Source organism: Aspergillus uvarum (genome assembly GCF_003184745.1).
Source record: "Aspergillus uvarum CBS 121591 unplaced genomic scaffold BO82scaffold_4, whole genome shotgun sequence".
In the NCBI taxonomy this organism is placed as follows: domain Eukaryota; kingdom Fungi; phylum Ascomycota; class Eurotiomycetes; order Eurotiales; family Aspergillaceae; genus Aspergillus; species Aspergillus uvarum.
The window spans coordinates 656,563-673,407 of record NW_020291301.1 but is presented as its reverse complement, the minus strand read 5'-3'; the positions used below and the strand labels follow the sequence as shown (position 1 = coordinate 673,407).

Below are 16,845 nucleotides of genomic sequence, written 5' to 3'. Positions count from 1 at the left end.
AACAGGATGAGTATGGAAGTAGGTTGTGAGCAATTTCAGGTGTAAGTCCCTGGACAGAAGCGTGGCGCTAGTTGGTAAGGGTCTGCTCAGAGTATATACAGAAGACTATTGCGGCTACTCGGCAAATGGAATTTTTCTTACTAAATATCCTTACCGCAGTAGTAACCATCTACTAAAATAGTTACTATAACTAAGTCCTCTTCTCTGCCGCCTTTTTCTCTGCTGCTTTTTTTTCTACCTTTTTTTCTGCTGCTATCCCCTCCAGCTTCCAGGGCCTATATAATCAAAGTACTTTTTAAATTATTTTTTAGTTTTTTTTATTATCGCCTGCCCCTCCACCCCCCCTTTCTTTTTATCCGCTAAAACAGCCCTTTAAATTATATAACCAACTCAGCCTCTTTTTATATTAGGATCTTTTAGATTTTCTGGGGTTAAAAGAATTGTTCTGAGGGTTCTTTATCAAAAACTATCTGAAATCATCTTTTATCATTAGGGTTACTGGGGTTTTATCTTTTGCTTATAATTTTGCCGGCAGATTTTCTATTTGCCGAGTGGCCGCAATAGTCTTCCGTAAGTATAGAAGAAATCAGTCTCAGCCAATCGATTCTCTTACTTCTCAAGTAGCTGGGACACAGGTTCTCGCTCACGGAGTCCTAGCCGATGATTCAATTGGCAGAATAAGTTAAGCCTTGTGGCGGCAATGGTCTTCCGTAGTGCCGCCGTCTCGTAGCGGGGAGTGGTTCCGAGCCAATGCTGCGATGCGGTCTCGGCAATCGACTTAGTGTATATCCACATATCTCAGAAACCTCGCGCCAGCTGTAGGCAAGCTTTAGGCACCAGCAAATCTGAAGATTCAGAATCTAGCTAGGTCCTACTATACTTTTCTTGAGCTGGCAATCGAGACTCTCCTACGGCATTGAGCCGGAGTTCAATCAGGTCCCTACAATATGACAAACGGGGACGAAACAAAAGAAACAAGATGACGAGCTTCCGCTGGTGCTGTTGGGTTGTTACCTTTGCCAAACAGGCACAGTGGAGAAAGACAAAACTGGGCCCTGTACTACCGCAGGAAATATGAAGCCTATGATTCTAGTTCTTCACTAGTATGGAGCTATCTTGTGAGAGACGTCACTTCTAAGCGAGCTATCAAGATGCTAGATAAGTGTTGTAAGACATATCTAAGCCTTTTCCATACAAGCGACTCTCCTATACATCGCTGTCTTCGGCCGAGCCCTCACGTCAACAATATCATACTGCAGAGCTCCAAGTCAAAATAAATGGTTATATAAAGGGTGCTCTCACCTTCGTCTGTGGCTCAATCAATCCTTCTTTCACATCAAAATCCTCCTCCAAGAACACGAATTCATGGATCGTGTTGCCTTCGTGTCTCGTCTTTCTATATCTGGAATCCTGGTCTCCTCCATCTGCTGGTACTATGCGGTTTCTCGCGGCGTCGATCCTGACGTTAAACACATTCTATGGTGTCACGCTATCTCAACCATCTTCCCTCTCTTCTGCTACCGATGGCCAGCTCATCAACGGCCAGCCACTGCCTGATTCGTGGTATCGTCTGCATCTTGAGGACAGCTGCCTGTGATTGAGCACCATCACCACCACTGCTACCACGTCGTCGCTAGTGGCTCGAACCCCCGTGACGGTCTGCGAAAAGATCACCGCGGTGGCGGCCTGCGCCACGAGCAGCGGCACCATTGACGGCTGGTCATACAAGTACTACACCACCGGCCGCAATTGTGACACGACCGCCCAACAGGAGACGATCCACGGCGCTCTCTACCATTATCTGACAACCGTGGATAATGACAAGATGTGCGGCACGCAGTGTCTGTCTCTGGACCATGGCGGCACCTACGAAGGCTACCTGAAACTGGGCAAGGCGGCGTATTTTAACTCCAATGCGTACTGTGGCCCGCTGCTATCCTTTGCCCATTGTGCCTCTGGTGGAGTCAACAACTTCTGATAAAGGTGGATTTTATGTTACCGAGAAGGGAGTGGAGGGGAAAAGGAAATCTGTGGTCTCTTCATGTACGAGGTTGGGTGCAATGCGTGCAATACATCATTTGTGGTGGAAGGAGATTGATTTTTACTGAGGTCGGCCATCGAGAGTCTAGGTCTCTTCGTTCATGTCCATTAGATAGAGCGACTGGTACTTTCTAATCTACTATTGACTGACGATCTCCTTCATCCTGGTATCAGGTAATCATCGAGACTCTTCTATTGTGCTTTCATTTGCTGCCCTTCCATTTTATCCTGTTGGACCCGCGAAAGGAAGCAAAGTTTTCAAGTTACTATTCACTCGTGCTTAGAATGGATAATGGCTGTTTCGTTGCCATCTGTCAAAGGAGAAACAAAAGATGTTCCAGCGTCCGTCTGCTCTGGGCCCTCCGTGACAACTAACACGCGGCGCTACAAAGCTCAACCTGGAACAACCCCAGCCGGTCCATCACTCCCTCTTTAAGCCAATCCGCCCAACATTCCGCAGCCCCCACTATCCGACACCACAAGCCCCCAGCATTAGCCCAAAGCACGTCCAGAAGACGGCGCGGTAGCCAACCATGAGTGCCTCCGGAGATTGCTTGTCCACGATCGAGGGATCCCGCGTGACCCCCGCGGAGATGAAGGCGAAGATGGTGAGACCCAGCGAGGTGCCGAACTCCGCGATCGTGTTGAAGACGGCGCCCGCCAGGCCGCGCGTTTGGGGAGTGAAAGCGTCCGCGGCTATCAGGTTGGCGATGGTAAAGATCACTTTGTAGATGTACCAGGGCCCGTTAGAAAATTGGTCGCAGGTTTGGACTTATGATTGTGGGAGCAAGGAGGGAAAGAGAGGTTTTCGAGGCTTACCATCGGCCGATAGCGGACTTAGCAGGACCGCCCAGAAAGCGCAATACCACCAGGACCATTGAGGGTCAATGATGGCCATGAGCAAGGGAGAACCAGCGCTGAGTAGCGAGCTCACAAGCACTAAGTGGTTTGCATGGACCCAGTGAACTAAGAGACCTGTTCCCAGGTTCAGGAGAACTCCGATGAAGACATTCGGTAGGAAGCGAAGAGCAGACTGAAAGCCCGATAGCTCTTGAAATTCTTGAAAGCTGCGCGATGACAATTAGGGACAATTGATCCCAACGTGCAGATGGGGCTGCCGTCGTCTGGGACCAACCTACAAGAGACTGAGAATGGTTTCCACACCGTTCAGCACCGCCTACGAGAAAAGAACAATAACACACTTAGACAAGAATGCCGTATTCTTCCACAGATGAGTTGGGATCAAAGCAGGTTTTCCCGCCCGTTCGCGTCTGCCCATCCAGACCCAAAACCCAGGAATCATGGCGCCCGCGCAGCAAAGCAGGGCGATATTCTGAGCCTTGTGGGCATTGGATGGATTGTCCGAGATATACTTTGAACGTTGTTAGCAGGCTCCGGCCACCACTAAGCGTGCTAGATGTATATAGTACATACGCGAAGACATAGGAGATGATTCCTAAGCAAGAGCTTGAAAGGTGTATGCCCATCCAGTCGATCTCTGCTCTTTAGCCTGCGCAAGGTGATGGGTTGGCGGGCGGCATCCACTGGAAGTTTGAAGTAGTTGATAATCATGAGAGTTCCTGTAACGCCGGCGCAAAGATAGAAACCGAATCTCCACCCTAGTGAGGATCCTTGGAAAACACCCCCAAACACAAGCCCGACCGCAAATCACAGAGGCTGTCCGAGACCCAGGCAAGCGAAGCCGATGTTCCTTGGCTTCCCCATTGGTAAGGTCTGTGTCGAAATGCTAAAAGCTGTGGGAAGACACATTGAAGTTGCGATGCCTTGAAAGGTCCGGAATAGGATCAGCTGGATCCCAGACTCTGCTACCCCGCATCCTAGAATGAAAGCGGCGAGAAGAAGACAGCCCAGTAAAGTGATCATCCGGTTCCCCATGAGGTCTGCCATAGACCCTACTAGAAGCAGGCAGCATCCGTTCGCGAGACTGCGGCGTGCTTAGCAATGGATTACCTACGACGGAGACAGACCACTTACTGGTACACCGATACCGGCCTAGTAGCATCATATATGCTCTTGTCAGATACCCGAGCCCGTTTTCAAACATCTAGGTCCATAAAGTCTTACCACATTAATAGGTTATCTGGTAGTTTCAAATCCGCTGCTATTACAGGTAGTCCGATAGTCGAAAGCCCGCTGCTCATGCTTCCAACAAACATGATGCCAGTGAGGGTCGTGATAAGAATCACCATTCTGGTTCGCGACAGTGTAGCCGCTCGCCCATCTTGGGTACTGTTGATTGATTCTTGCTGCTCGGACAGGGAGGTTCGAGGACGCGATGTGTGTTGAGACAATAGACTCCAGTCACGCAAATCTACGACCGGGACTGTGGTCTGAGCGATAAAGAGAGATTGAGACATGATTTCTTCGTCCTGGAAAACGTCAACAAGCGTGTATGTGAACGGAAGTAGTCGATAACATCGTTCGGGTAGAAATGCTTGGGTTTATGTTTCGGCGTCCAGGTTGATTGAATCGGAACAGCCCGCAACAGCGACCCGGTTGGCGTACCGACTGTGATGATACGTTAGCGGGGTAGTGGGGCTCGCTGCTTCATAGGGAGATCAGACGCGCGCTCCAGCGCTAGCAAAAGCTAAACCAGGGAAGGGAGGTTGACGACAGTTTCATCATATTCTCTATCTACTTACCTGATTTAGAGAGCTCCTCGAAATGCGTTACGGAAGGTAATTCCGGAAGCCCGGGAAAAGAAGTAGGTATGCGCTGAGTCAGCTGCACTGCAATGGGTGCACAATTTCCGTGGCTGACAAGAGCTTCTTCCATAATGTATAGACCGCTGGCATCCACATCAGCCCTGTATACTGATAAATCAAGCATTTGGGGACTTTACGTGAGGGCATCATTGTCCAGAAATTTAAGTCTCTAACCACACTAGAATGTGGCTTGAGCGAAAATGTGTCACCATGGCTTCAGGAACTCTGCCGTAACGACTTGACTCTAGATCTCTGTTTCGATAGGGGGAGTGCTTCAGTTTCTAGGCGACGCCGGACTAAAAGATATGAATAGTGACATAGTCCGAACGGCCATCTCAGCTGAGGTCACGAACATGAGGCCTGAAAGCAAAATCGATGAGAAGAGATGGCGCGGACCTGGGAGAGCGACACCCGAGGTATACATAGAAGTAGCGGAGGTAAGTCACTTCATCTCGATCAAAACATAAGGACAGAGAGACAAGACCAAATGCGAGTGAGCCTTGGTGGAATCATCAATTTTACAGTGGTTGTTGTTAGTAACTAAGATCAGCGTGTAGTCTGTACTACCATGGGCCAACGTGCTGTAGCAGGTACAGTACACCAAGCCGGTTCATTTCTCCAAGCCTTACCACGCTGCATCTACAATACATCTTCATCCTTGTATCTATCTATTAAGATCGGGTGATGGTTATTATCAAGTAGCACAGTAGCTCATGATGATACGGTTTGGATGAACTTGGTGAACAAGACAAAGAACATTCACCTTCAGGTTGCTATCAAGACAACATGCAATTACCATGCATGAATATGTCTCTATACGCCGAGGCAGCCTGGCACACTTCATGTCTCAACCATCCTCTAATTACCACACCCGCTCATCCCGCCCCTCTATAGCGCTCATATGCATAAGTAGACTGATCATCGCGGTGGGAGCAAGAAGGTCTACGAATCAGCGGCTGCCCAACTCGGCCTGAGATACCCTTGGAAACAACAACGCCACCCCAGCGTCAATCAGCCCATCCAAACACCTTATGGCAGCAGTGCCTGGGGGGCATCTGGTCGCGCAGTAAGGTTACTTGTCACTCGTACGGGAGGAGGGGAGCTCAACCGGCGGTCGGTTCCAGGGGCGACATCAGCGCCAGCGTCGACCCCGGACCATCAACGCCAACCAATAACCACCCATCCATCCAATCATCCAGATCATCGCAGAGCAGGGATAAAGGCCGGGCAGTGGTATTTGTTCCCAGCTGTTTGTGCTGCATCGCACACCCTCTCGTGACTACCCCGCGTTTCTGGTGACGAGACGAAGGACATATAAACCTTGTGTCACCCAGCACCTCTGTCGACACAACACAGTTGAAAGAGCTTGTGGATCTTGACTTTCCTTCCTACAACTCACAGCTCTTTCTCCCTCTCATCCTCATATTCATCAAACAATTCATCTACCCTCGCAATTTTGAAGATGTCAACCCCTCAGATCATCCAGGGACTCTCGTCTGCTGGATCCACCCTTGGTGCATACTCCAGACAGCAGCTGGCGACTCTGCGCAACCGCTTCCTCAATACAGGTAGGACACAACAACAACAACTTGATTAAAGTGAAGGTGCGAGGAGCCAAGGTATCTAACCCGTTCATCCAGAGAAGCGAAGAACAAGATACCAGCTCGCTCAGACTTCGTTTACCGTTCACCGACCGGTCTGGATTGCCGCAGGCGGTGCGGCCTATACAACCATGGGCGCCATCTACCTTACCCTACGCTACATGCGACACTTAAAGTAGACCTTTTTTGTTCACCTCACGCGACTTTCGCAGGGAAGGGAAGGGGGTTCAGCAGATCGAGTCTAGCTGTCCGAGACAGTCGGACTTCGTACTTTCGATGACACCAGTCACATTTGCTTTCGAACCAATCATTCCATTTATTGAGGGAGGCTTTTGAGGGCGGGATTTTCCAGGTGATTACCTACCGGCGTTTAGGAGGGTTTTGTTTATTTTTATCGAGGGGCCAAGGACTTGGAACACAGTACTTCAGGTGTACTTAGTTACTACTACTGCCTAGTATCATCTTAGCATCATAAATCTTATGAGTCAGATTCACAAAGATAAATGTCGAAAAGAGAGGGGCACTGCTCGATAAGAGCGTCAGCCCGCCAGCCTCAGGGAGGGAGGGTTGAGGCAGGTTCAGCGTGGACTACAGCCTGACCCCCGGTAGACTTCAGAATTCATGTCCCTTTTGCTACTTCGGTTGGGTTGGATGCAGCCAATGCGCTCGCGGTGTACGACAGGGATAGGCGTCGCAAGTAGGCAATATAGGCCAGGTCCAGGGCTCAGCACACCGAACAGGCACACACGACAGTATTATACTCCAAACCCAACCCATCCATTGGATCCCACCGGACTGCGTCAGTGGCTGCTCATGCCATAGTCACTGATTGTAGGCGAAGGTGGTCTGATCATCACTCGTCCATCCATCCATCACTTTGACAACAGCATTGTCCCTTCCTACATATGAAGCCTGAGCTGTGAACAAATGTCCCCCGGGCAACAGAATCCACCACGCGCATAAGCCCCTGAATCCAGACCAGACCTCGAAGAAACAAGCCATAGGTAATGTTCACCGGCGCCGGAGGGAAGTGGGCCACTACCCCAGATCTTCTGTTTCGGACACTAAGGTTTCGTCCTTTGAAGCCGGGTCGCTCCTTTTTCGCTTCTAGTCTACTCCTGTCTGAGAATATCACCGTGATGGAGGGTGGCCCGTGGGAAGAAGACGGAGGGGCTGGTAATCAAAACACGAGTGAATGATTTGCTGAAGTCAGCCTGTCTCTCTGACATCCATGATTTGTGTATTACCCCGCTTTCTGCAGTGGCCAGTCACGGATGGAATTCGGGCTGGTGTTGTTGCATGATGAATTCTCCCCGGATCCGTGGCTACCCCGCATTGACTGGAAAATGGAAGTTGCTAGCTGACTACCGCTGCCTAAATGATACATAGCCAGATACTCGGCTGGTACTTTGTCGTGACTGGACTCGAGAAAAAGGGGCGATCTCTACAATCGCTTGTAGAGGTTCTATCAGGCCTTTTTATACTCGGTAAAGGATGCTCCCTGGGAGATGTAGCCGGTGCCATATTATTTCATGCCTCCAACAACTTGTTTGAGCTGCTTTTATAGTTTATTGAGGTGCTTTAGTAGCTCGATCGCTGGGTACTGTACGATAGAGGTTGATTACGTCTCATGCAGGGCAACATTGTGCCAGATACATATGCTTGACCTGCTATCTGGCAAAGGATGACCGGGAGGAGATTGTCTTGTTAAATATGTTCGGGTGGCGAAAATAGGAATCAATACGTTCACAAAGCACAAGAAGTCCCAGATGAACTGTACGGACATGGAAAGAGAGAGGGAGTGATAGGGTTCCATTCAAACAAAGAAAGTGCAGTGTTGATGATGGCTCCCACTCGAGATCTAACCAGATCAGGACTGCAAGGGAGGTCTTATGACCTGATGTCATGATTATTGGATTAAATAACACATAAACAGAGTATCTTTCAACAGCAAGGCCTGCTGGCCCAATGGTAAGGCGCTTGACTACGAATCAAGAGATTGCAGGTTCGAGCCCTGCGTAGGTCATTTCTTTTTGCTTTTGCCTGCTCATGCCCGGCTCCACTTCTCACTTTTTGAGTCACAACACGCCTGGAACCTGCTTAAGGCACCTCATTGAGTGGAGAGTGTGTTATTCCAACACAGATAAATAATGGCAGTCTGAAAGCGATCTTCACAGCGCAGATAGGTCAGCCGTTGCCACAAGCTATTCACTTCACATTCACCCGTCTCTCGCTAGAACCCGCTCGACATCACCTGGAAGATCATATTCAAACAAAGCCTCCTGCTGTTCTTGGAAGACTTTTGGAAAGCAACCTACGCCCGCGATCATTATTACCGTCAGCATCATAATTTCTTGTCGCAAGCTTCAGAACCACGATAGAGCACTCACCCATGAGCCACATAAACGCATACATCACATACTCCTGCACAAGCCCCATATCCCGCTTCCGGTTCTGCATATTCTTCGCCCTCGCAAGGATGGCTTCCACCCTCGGCCGTCTCATCGCCTCATACTGTTTTGCAGCAACCTTGATGGCTTCCTTCTCCACTCTGCCACTAAACTGCTGCCCTTCCTCAGCATACACCCGCCGCAGCTGACCTGCAAGGAACATGACCAGAGCTTCGACATCCTCCAAAGCCTGCGACGACCCCTGCCCCGAGGTCGGCGGTAGCGAATGTGCAGCATCGCCGACGAGCAAGACCCCGTCCCGCTCCCAGGTCGGCAGCTGCGGCGAGGTCCAGGTCGGCCACATGCTCTCCACGTGGATCTCACGGATGATCCTCTGGACCACTGGATCCGTCCAGCTGGCGTACCGCTCCCGCAACTGTCGAGTGACATCTTCTGTATCGATGCTCCTGGAGTTGGGAGGACTCTTCTCGATCGCGTACGTCGACCACCACGCTAAGGAATCCCCCGGCTGCGAGACATGGCACGGCGAGGCACGATATGGGTCCGAGCTCGCACTTTTCGCGTAGAAGTAGCCGAAGAAGCCGTTTCCGCCGAAGATAAAGTTCATTGACCCCGTCTCGACGAGGTATTTGACGCTCTCTGCTGGGATGAAGCCCCCCACACCGACGAGGCCTCTGCACCCAGACTTTGAGTCAGTAACTCCGGGATTGACCATGAGTATATAAGCGGTAGAGGAACATACTCGTAATGCGGGGGATACGGGTCAGCCTCCGCCTCGGCAAACAGCGCATGCTTAACCGTGCTTTTCAGCCCGTCGGCCCCGATTACCAGGTCCGCATGCACGGGGGAACTGTCATCGTCGAAGAAGACGCGATTCCGCCCGTCCGCGACGGCGACCACCCGCGAAACACGTTTATTGACGATCACTGTGTCGGGCACGGCGCGGCGTAGACGGCTCCAGAGCGCATGGCGGCTGATCGCGAGCATGTGCATGCGAGGTCTCCGATCTGGGCCCTGGGGACGGCCGCCTGTCCCGGATGATTCTAGCTTGACGAGGAGCCGACCGTGCTTGCTTTTCAGATTGCTGTGGTCGACCATGTATCCACTGCTCACGATGTCGCGCAGCAGATCTGCGTCCAGCCGGTGGAGCACGTGGAGCCCGTTGGGGCCGACACCGAGACCGCCTCCTACGATAAGGGTCGAGGAGTGTGTGGTACCCTGCGCTCGCTCATGCGATGTGGTCTCTGGAGATGTATTGTAGGGCTCGTAGATTGTGTATTCGTGGTCCGGGGCCGGCGGTGCGGGCTTGGGGAGGTGCTTCTGCAGGGCGAGGTACGCCGTTAGCCCTGAGATGCCACCGCCCACGATGACGATTTTCATGGTTTGTGACTCGCGTCACTCAAGATGACTGATGATATGTGTGGAGTTACCGATCGGTAGCGACTTTGCTGAAGGTCCCCTCCATTGCTGATTGCGATGAGAAGGCTGAAACGATGATGTAGGTCGAAATACGAGCCACGGATCATTCGGCACACATAGAGTTTCCCAGCCTTACTGTGCCTTCCACGATAACAGTTGGAGCTGGAGATACTACACTCTTCCCGATTACATATATTTTGGAACAAAAGTCATAATCATACGAAGCGACATTGTCATCTACACGAATCCCTACTTATGGCGGGAGTGGGCTTAGGGGTTTCGAGCTGATTGGGTTTTGATCAGGAACTTCAACGAAACTCCCATCAGAATGCCCTTGAGTCGCACAGCCAAGCATGATGCCATGACAGCAGCTTCTACATCCGGGAGCCGTCAAGTTATTGGTTCTGTTGGGATGCGATCAAGCGGCGTGCTTCATCTGGAAAGACTCAGGCACTATTCTAATCCTACTCAGAGAACACAAGGTCATTACCACTAAGAATCGATAATTTGTGGTCGCAGGGCTACGAAAGATGATCAGAGCATAGAGCAGGGTCGACCTGCGGGCGAAGCCACGCATGGTCGATAACTTGGAATCCTTGACCATTCCAGAGCCCTAATGCCCCGGCCAGCACGAGCTCCGTAGAAGACACGACCTCTTGCGTTCTGCTTGACAAGAATTTGAGGACTTGGAAGGCCGAGCCGTTTTATGATGCGCCTTCAAGGCGCGCATAAACTGTTTTGGAGAGGATAATAACCAACGTGCGAAGCAGAGCATTGCGAGGTTTTCAATATTCGAGGTGACAACAAGGGTTTGTCTGCGGCACATGACCTGAGGAGACCCCCTCAATGGCAACCACATCCAGCGCGAAACCACGGTCTGTTGCAGCCGCCGGTCATTCCGGGCGAGGCCTTGCACTATTTGACGGACGAAAACTACTCGAACTAGACTTCGAGTGACACTCACCCCTGCAAAGATCGGATCCGTTCGTTTTGAACTCGGAATAAGGATAGACTTGGCTCTTACAGCGTAGGGTCCACCTAGACCCCTTAACCGTCAACAACGCATTTAGGACTTCCCAGAAACACCAGGCTTTCTACGTTGCTCGCCTCGGCGACGAGCGAGTTGCCATGGGCTGGCCCTGTTGTTCTCGCTGGGTCAAACATGCTAGAGTCATGTCCTAGATAGTGGCAATCTGCAGCTGGCTAGTCACTTTGTCCAGATCATTTGAGCTCTAAACCGAGCGATTGGGCAAAGCTCTTGGCAACAGTAGCTGCCCTGTCGTTCAAACTACGGCACCGTATAGACGGCTCGCCATCTCATACCCTGAAGCAATAGGGGCGCAATCGAAACCAAGAATGCCTGAGATTGTGCACTGAAGGGGGAAGACACAGCACAGACACCAGAAGGTTCACCGCTCAGGTTGCGGCAGCTTGAACCGAACACGAACCAGCCACAATCGCGAGGAAAAATAGAACAATAGCGCGGCTGGCTAGAGCTGCATCGCCGCTGTTATGAAGCTTTCTTCTCGGGTTGCTTATCTCGATTCAGCTAGTGACCTGATCAGCCACACAGGACTAGTTCGGAGGTCGCCAGCTGAAGCGAGCGGCTGAAGCCCAACGCAGCCTTGAAAAAGGGAGATACGACACGACCTTCTCCACACCAAATTCTTATGGCGGAAGGGAGGGTGGAGCCGCTTCTCGCTTCTGTATCGGCATCTCCGCCAGAGGTAAGAATTGCCGACGCCGCCAAGGGAAAACCACGCCCAGATCTCAAATCGTTGGTTTGTTTTGGATACTATTTTCGCGACATCAGCAAGTGCTCTGTGCTCTTTCCAAGCGATTGACTTTTTTTTCCCACTCGTGTGCGCTTGACCAACTGTGACGCCCAAGAACCCTGAATATATAAAGTCAAGGGTCGATCGACAGGATGATCCTCTCCGGCCGTGCCATCCGGAATACCCACATAGTGTCTCCGCGTCAAAGCCAAAGAGACACTAGAACTATACCTCCCCCAAGATCACGATGAGCTTCGTGCAGATCCCCTTCTTCGACACCTACTACAAGCACCTCTCAACCTACCGCCATTCCCTCCGCACGCGCAGCACAAACCTAGCCAGCACCATGCTGGGGAGCCACGGGGTTACTGCAACGGACATCAACTCGATTGATAACCAAAACCCCGACCCCTCCACGAGCATATACCCGCGCGTCTCCGAGCGCGACGCACCTTACTCCGTCCCCGAATCCTCCCTCCGCGCCGCCATCCACATCCCCGCCGACTTCCAATACGGCCGCGACGGCAAGACGCCCGTCCTCCTCGTCCCGGGGACAGGCACCCACGGCGGCGAAGCCTACGCGCCCAACCTCACGAAACTCCTCCGCGACAGCCCCTTCGGCGACCCGGTGTGGCTGAACATCCCCGGGCGGATGTGCGACGCCTCCGCCCGGAACGCCGAGTACGTCGCCTACGCGATCCACTACCTCTCCGCGCGGTGCAGCACCCCCAAAATCGCGGTGATCGCCTGGTCCCAGGGCTGCATCACGACGCAGTGGGCACTCAAATACTGGCCCAGCGCACGCCACCCCGTGCGGAGCTTCATTGCGCTCGCGGCGGATTTCGCCGGCACCGTCGCCGCGTGGGCGCTCTGTCCATTCTCCGGCACCCAGCCGGGCACCCCGGCCGTGTGGAACCAAACCCGCAATGCCAGGTTCATCAAGGCTCTGCGAGCGGGCGGCGGGGATTCTGCGTATGTGCCGACGACGTCCATCTACTCCGCCACAGATGAGGTGGTGCAGCCGCAATCCGGGCCGGGGGCGTCGGCGTTCCTGAAGGACGCGCGCGGCGTCGGGGTGACGAATTGCGAGCTGCAGGCGCATGTGCCGCGCGCCTCGGCGGCGGGGGGCCTGTTCTGCTCCCATGAGGCGGTGCTGTATCACCCGCTGGCGTGGGCGCTGGTGGCGGATGCGATCCAGCATGGCGGGCCGGGGAGTTTGGACAGGATTGATCTGGGGTCGGTGTGTATGCGCGGCCGGGCGGAGGGCATCGGGTTGGTCGATGCGGCGCGCACGCAGGCGCTGGCGGCGGGCGCGTTGAAGCGGATTCTCTTCTTCTCGCCGAAGTCCTGGCGGGAGCCGGAGTTACCGGGTTATGCTGTTGGGCAGGAGAGAGTTGAGGTCGAGGGGGCGGCGGTTGGGGATGTGGTGACGGGACCGGCGGTGATTGTTTCGGAAATGTCGGGGTTGGTTTCGGTATAGCAGGTTTGTGATGGATTCTTTTATCGGTTTGGCGTTGAGAAGCGGGAAGGTTGGGTATATTCTACATGGTTAGATTCCTGGTATGGCGTTGCTAGAGATCTTTGACTGGATTGTACATATGATAATGATATTTCTGTTTTCTTCTCATAAGCAACCTTTAACAAGGATGGTGGTGTTCTGTAGGAGTCGACTTACCCTCAGCCGTACAGCTATACAGTCGCTGACGCATCAGCGCAATGTTTTTAAGGGGGGTTTAGAGACCAATGGCATGGTGTCCCATACATCTGCTGCGCTTTTGAAGATACTGGCATAGTTAAGAAATGGATGCGATCAATCAAAGTCCAGCTAGAGCAAGAATTCAGCCAAGACGCATACATCAGTGCGGCGCATTCTGCAGGCTAATGTAAAAGAACTGCTCTGTTAGTCTATTGGGTGGATGTCCTTAGACCCATTCCCATTGCATCATATACCCCTGTCAATTGGCCTGCGCAGGAGAACAGGCGCTGCTCACCTACTCAGTACCAACTTATTTCCACCTTATTCATAGGTCGACTCGTTACTAACGGGTATGATAATACGGGATTCGAGCCTGGAAGCATGGTGACACAACACCTCGTAATGTTCAACATCCACCAAGGACAACCCATGATCACCTACCAAATAACCGTAGCGATAGCATACTCAGTAGCTTCAGGGTGGAACCCCGATCGAACAGAAAGATCGGACAAAGATGCCTGGACTTCAATGCAGAGAAAAGCGGAACGAACACCCAGCAAAACGCGGTCACAAGTGGATAATATTCCCGGTCGCGCAGACAAAAGCCTGGTGCCATTTCAAGGTAAAACGAGCCTCTCGTATGACTCAGAAAAGTTCACCTGGCTTTGTGGTGTCGCATACGATTCCCCAGGAACCAAGGCTCCACCCGACCGGATCAGTCGCGCGGTGATGGTCTCTCTGGGAAGGTGGCGACTTTGCTGAGGTGAGGCATCTGGTGCCGACGCGGTCTGGAAAAAAGGGGCAGGGGTGTATATATAGCAAACCATGGGTGGATTGATTTCTTACATGTCATCTGAACCCTCTTGATCCGATACTGTTCTGAAGGCAAGAAAAAATTAATTAAGGGTTGGGTGGTTGCGAGGTTCGCTGTAGCCTCTCCATGTTGCATGCAGAGACGATGTGGGGCCTAGGCCCTAATCGCAATCAAGAATGCATTCCCACTGCAAATGTTGTCATTGCAGATGCGGGGGAATTTTGGACCATTGCTTATCGACATGAATCTGACAGGATAATGACAGCACAGCGCGAGTCGGTTTGAGAGAGGGTATGAGCCGGACCAAAGCATAGAGACAGCTAGAAAGCAATGACATAGGGAAATCGTAGACCAAATGTGATACTTGTAGTTATCGACAGCGGCTGTGACTACAATAGGTAGATGTAGTGACGGGCTTGAGTCCCGCTGATATCATGGGTGTACTAAGCCTTTTAACAATTGACCCACAGCGTGCAACTGCCGGGTTGAATCACTTCTTTTGGGTGGCCACGAGTTATCTGTGTGAGATGTGAGTAGAGATTGCGCCCGTGACGTGGTGGGTGCAACTGTGTTTTGTGTCGGTTCATTATTCATGGCTGCTCCTGACGTCACGTTGCCGATCCCGACCGGACCCTGTTCGTGGCCCATGGCTCCGCTTTCCTTCTTTCATCGATTCTTACATTCTTACTTTAATACTTCTTCTGTTCATTCATTTTATCGGAATCTATCTTCGAACAAATCCTTCCGTTCTCCCATCCCATCTCACCTGCCCATTCTACTACTCCTTCTACCGCCCCATTCTACTACTACTCCTTCTTCCGCCCCATTCCACCTCCCACCTCCCACCTTCCACACCACATACAGCAATGACAGTCATCTGGGGCCTGGATCTCAAGGAGATCCAATGGAACAAATTCAAGAGTTCCAACATGTTCACCCGCATCTACCACCTCCGTCGCACCAAGATGATCGTCTACCAGCTGGCCATGATTCTGTGTGTGTGCTCCGAGTCCACCGGCACGGCCGCCTTATCAGGTAACTCCAACCCAGTATAAGCTATCGTGCAAGAACCAATTGTAATAACTTTACTCGCGGATAGACTACGTCGACCAACAAAGCTCCATCGAGCGCCATCACCCAGGAGTATCAGTCTACAACAACGACTTCGTCGGGGCGGCCTCCTACAACATCTTCGTCGGTGTCGCCGTCGCCACCATCTTCGGCGCCGCCTTTTTCTTCGATCTATTCTGGCCCGAGCGCCACGAGAGCAAGTCCGTCCGTCTGGCGTGGAAGATCTGCGGTGTGGTGGTGTCCATCATGATGCTTAGCTCGGCGTTGACGATGACGGTATGCGGTCATTTCCGAGATCAAAACACTATCAGAAAGAATGATGCTAAACTCTGCCTCTCCAGATAATCACGGCAACAAGGAGTGTCCAGGTCCATGGCACGGATGCCGCCGGAGCGAGAGAGTTCTGGTCCGAGTCGAAGAAGAAGCCTGCTTTCGGTGTGTGCACATCTCTTTCTTTCTCTTCCATCAGAAACCCATGTACTGACGGTGAATGGAAACAGTGTACCGCAAGAACCCCAAAGCCCTCGCCTCGGTGGTCCTCGCATGGCCCGGCTGGGTATTTACCGTCGTCAGGTACGTGAACCCACCAACCACGTTCCTTCTTGACGAACTCTCCCTAACCCAATTTCCTCCCGCAGTGCAATCATCCTAATTGCCTCGCAAAACCACGACGACGTCCACGGCCCCAAGTCCAACTACGGACGCCAGATGGAAGGAGGGGAGAAGATCCCCGAGCCCGAGTCCGCCAATGGCCTACATAATCAGACGTTGCGGGAGTAAGCGAGCCATAGACTGGCTTCGATGATGACACAAAAGAGATTCCCCACGAGATTTGTTACGACTCATTCAGGAAGCACATGGTTTTGTTTTGCAAGGGATATCAGCGTTCGGATTGTATAGATACGGCGTTCTAGGATTTTTTCCCTTCGCCCTTGACTTGGCTTTGGGATCGTGAGATCAGGGTCACGAGTTCGGCGTCGTTAACTTCGTTTTCAGCTTGCTTGTACAGTACACTATCGAATACCGCCTACCTGTAATTATAGAACCGACACCACCACCTGGCGAATACGATTAATGACTGATTCCACTTCTTTACTCTCAATGTACTATTCGAGTCAAGATTGAGATTCGCTGCTGGAACCGGATTCCGAGGGATGACGCGCGAGGATCGATGACTAAGGCATCAACCTTACAAATCCATCCTCGTATCCGTACTTCCGTTCCAACCTTGTCGCGGCAATGACGTCTGTTTCCCCTATGCCAGGAACCCTGAGCCCGATTTCGGCATTAGT

At 52.0% G+C, this 16,845-nt stretch overlaps 6 protein-coding genes and 1 non-coding gene across 7 annotated transcripts; 5 read left to right on the top strand and 2 right to left on the bottom strand.

Annotated features, from left to right (window-relative positions):
- Nucleotides 1-1,639: 1,639 nt before the first annotated feature.
- BO82DRAFT_273104 (uncharacterized protein) lies at nucleotides 1,640-1,978 on the top strand (the record flags this gene model as incomplete). Its single annotated transcript, XM_025631042.1, has 1 exon — nucleotides 1,640-1,978. A coding segment is annotated over one exon (339 nt), but the record flags the coding sequence as incomplete, so codon positions are not given.
- A 524-nt stretch (nucleotides 1,979-2,502) lies between these two features.
- On the bottom strand, nucleotides 2,503-4,563 carry BO82DRAFT_380407 (MFS general substrate transporter). Its single transcript, XM_025637756.1, has 8 exons — nucleotides 4,126-4,563; nucleotides 4,036-4,053; nucleotides 3,729-3,985; nucleotides 3,475-3,671; nucleotides 3,222-3,412; nucleotides 3,180-3,185; nucleotides 2,860-3,107; nucleotides 2,503-2,763 (listed from the first exon to the last, which is right to left on the bottom strand). The coding sequence occupies exons 1-8, from the start codon at nucleotides 4,416-4,418 to the stop codon at nucleotides 2,507-2,509; spliced, it is 1,467 nt and encodes a 488-aa protein (XP_025496480.1). The 5' UTR covers nucleotides 4,419-4,563; the 3' UTR covers nucleotides 2,503-2,506.
- Nucleotides 4,564-5,951: 1,388 nt separating this feature from the next.
- On the top strand, nucleotides 5,952-6,963 carry BO82DRAFT_428728 (uncharacterized protein). The gene is made up of 2 exons (XM_025640466.1): nucleotides 5,952-6,334; nucleotides 6,407-6,963. The coding sequence occupies exons 1-2, from the start codon at nucleotides 6,229-6,231 to the stop codon at nucleotides 6,544-6,546; spliced, it is 246 nt and encodes an 81-aa protein (XP_025496479.1). The 5' UTR covers nucleotides 5,952-6,228; the 3' UTR covers nucleotides 6,547-6,963.
- A 1,358-nt stretch (nucleotides 6,964-8,321) lies between these two features.
- Nucleotides 8,322-8,393, top strand: BO82DRAFT_t36. The gene has a single exon. It is a non-coding gene; the product is annotated as a tRNA-Arg (tRNA).
- A 62-nt stretch (nucleotides 8,394-8,455) lies between these two features.
- On the bottom strand, nucleotides 8,456-10,341 carry BO82DRAFT_118363 (FAD-dependent oxidoreductase). Its single transcript, XM_025629859.1, has 3 exons — nucleotides 9,521-10,341; nucleotides 8,758-9,452; nucleotides 8,456-8,681 (listed from the first exon to the last, which is right to left on the bottom strand). The coding sequence occupies exons 1-3, from the start codon at nucleotides 10,156-10,158 to the stop codon at nucleotides 8,587-8,589; spliced, it is 1,428 nt and encodes a 475-aa protein (XP_025496478.1). The 5' UTR covers nucleotides 10,159-10,341; the 3' UTR covers nucleotides 8,456-8,586.
- Nucleotides 10,342-12,318: 1,977 nt separating this feature from the next.
- On the top strand, nucleotides 12,319-13,452 carry BO82DRAFT_273647 (esterase/lipase family protein; the record flags this gene model as incomplete). Its single annotated transcript, XM_025631065.1, has 1 exon — nucleotides 12,319-13,452. The coding sequence occupies one exon, from the start codon at nucleotides 12,319-12,321 to the stop codon at nucleotides 13,450-13,452; it is 1,134 nt and encodes a 377-aa protein (XP_025496477.1).
- Nucleotides 13,453-15,201: 1,749 nt separating this feature from the next.
- On the top strand, nucleotides 15,202-16,633 carry BO82DRAFT_326452 (uncharacterized protein). Its single transcript, XM_025632919.1, has 5 exons — nucleotides 15,202-15,517; nucleotides 15,582-15,829; nucleotides 15,895-15,988; nucleotides 16,054-16,126; nucleotides 16,192-16,633. Exons 1-5 carry the CDS (start codon nucleotides 15,349-15,351, stop codon nucleotides 16,331-16,333), a joined length of 726 nt encoding a protein of 241 aa, XP_025496476.1. The 5' UTR covers nucleotides 15,202-15,348; the 3' UTR covers nucleotides 16,334-16,633.
- The last annotated feature ends 212 nt before the right edge of the window (nucleotides 16,634-16,845 follow it).

Excerpts from the sequence above, each read along its gene's own strand:
- BO82DRAFT_118363 (XM_025629859.1), bottom strand. The coding sequence starts at position 10,158 with ATGAAAATCGTCATCGTGGGCGGTGGCATCTCAGGGCTAACGGCGTAC. Across the intron at positions 9,453-9,520 it reads CCGTATCCCCCGCATTACGA|AGGCCTCGTCGGTGTGGGGG; the intron begins GTATGTTCCTCT and ends GTCTGGGTGCAG. Across the intron at positions 8,682-8,757 it reads TGCGTTTATGTGGCTCATGG|GTTGCTTTCCAAAAGTCTTC; the intron begins GTGAGTGCTCTA and ends TCGCGGGCGTAG.
- BO82DRAFT_326452 (XM_025632919.1), top strand. The coding sequence starts at position 15,349 with ATGACAGTCATCTGGGGCCTGGATCTCAAGGAGATCCAATGGAACAAA. Across the intron at positions 15,518-15,581 it reads CGGCACGGCCGCCTTATCAG|ACTACGTCGACCAACAAAGC; the intron begins GTAACTCCAACC and ends ACTCGCGGATAG. Across the intron at positions 15,989-16,053 it reads GAAGAAGAAGCCTGCTTTCG|TGTACCGCAAGAACCCCAAA; the intron begins GTGTGTGCACAT and ends GAATGGAAACAG.
- BO82DRAFT_428728 (XM_025640466.1), top strand. The coding sequence starts at position 6,229 with ATGTCAACCCCTCAGATCATCCAGGGACTCTCGTCTGCTGGATCCACC. Across the intron at positions 6,335-6,406 it reads CAACCGCTTCCTCAATACAG|AGAAGCGAAGAACAAGATAC; the intron begins GTAGGACACAAC and ends CCGTTCATCCAG.
- BO82DRAFT_380407 (XM_025637756.1), bottom strand. The coding sequence starts at position 4,418 with ATGTCTCAATCTCTCTTTATCGCTCAGACCACAGTCCCGGTCGTAGAT. Across the intron at positions 3,672-3,728 it reads CATCGGCTTCGCTTGCCTGG|GATCCTCACTAGGGTGGAGA; the intron begins GTCTCGGACAGC and ends GTGTTTTCCAAG. Across the intron at positions 3,413-3,474 it reads ATCATCTCCTATGTCTTCGC|TATATCTCGGACAATCCATC; the intron begins GTATGTACTATA and ends CAACGTTCAAAG.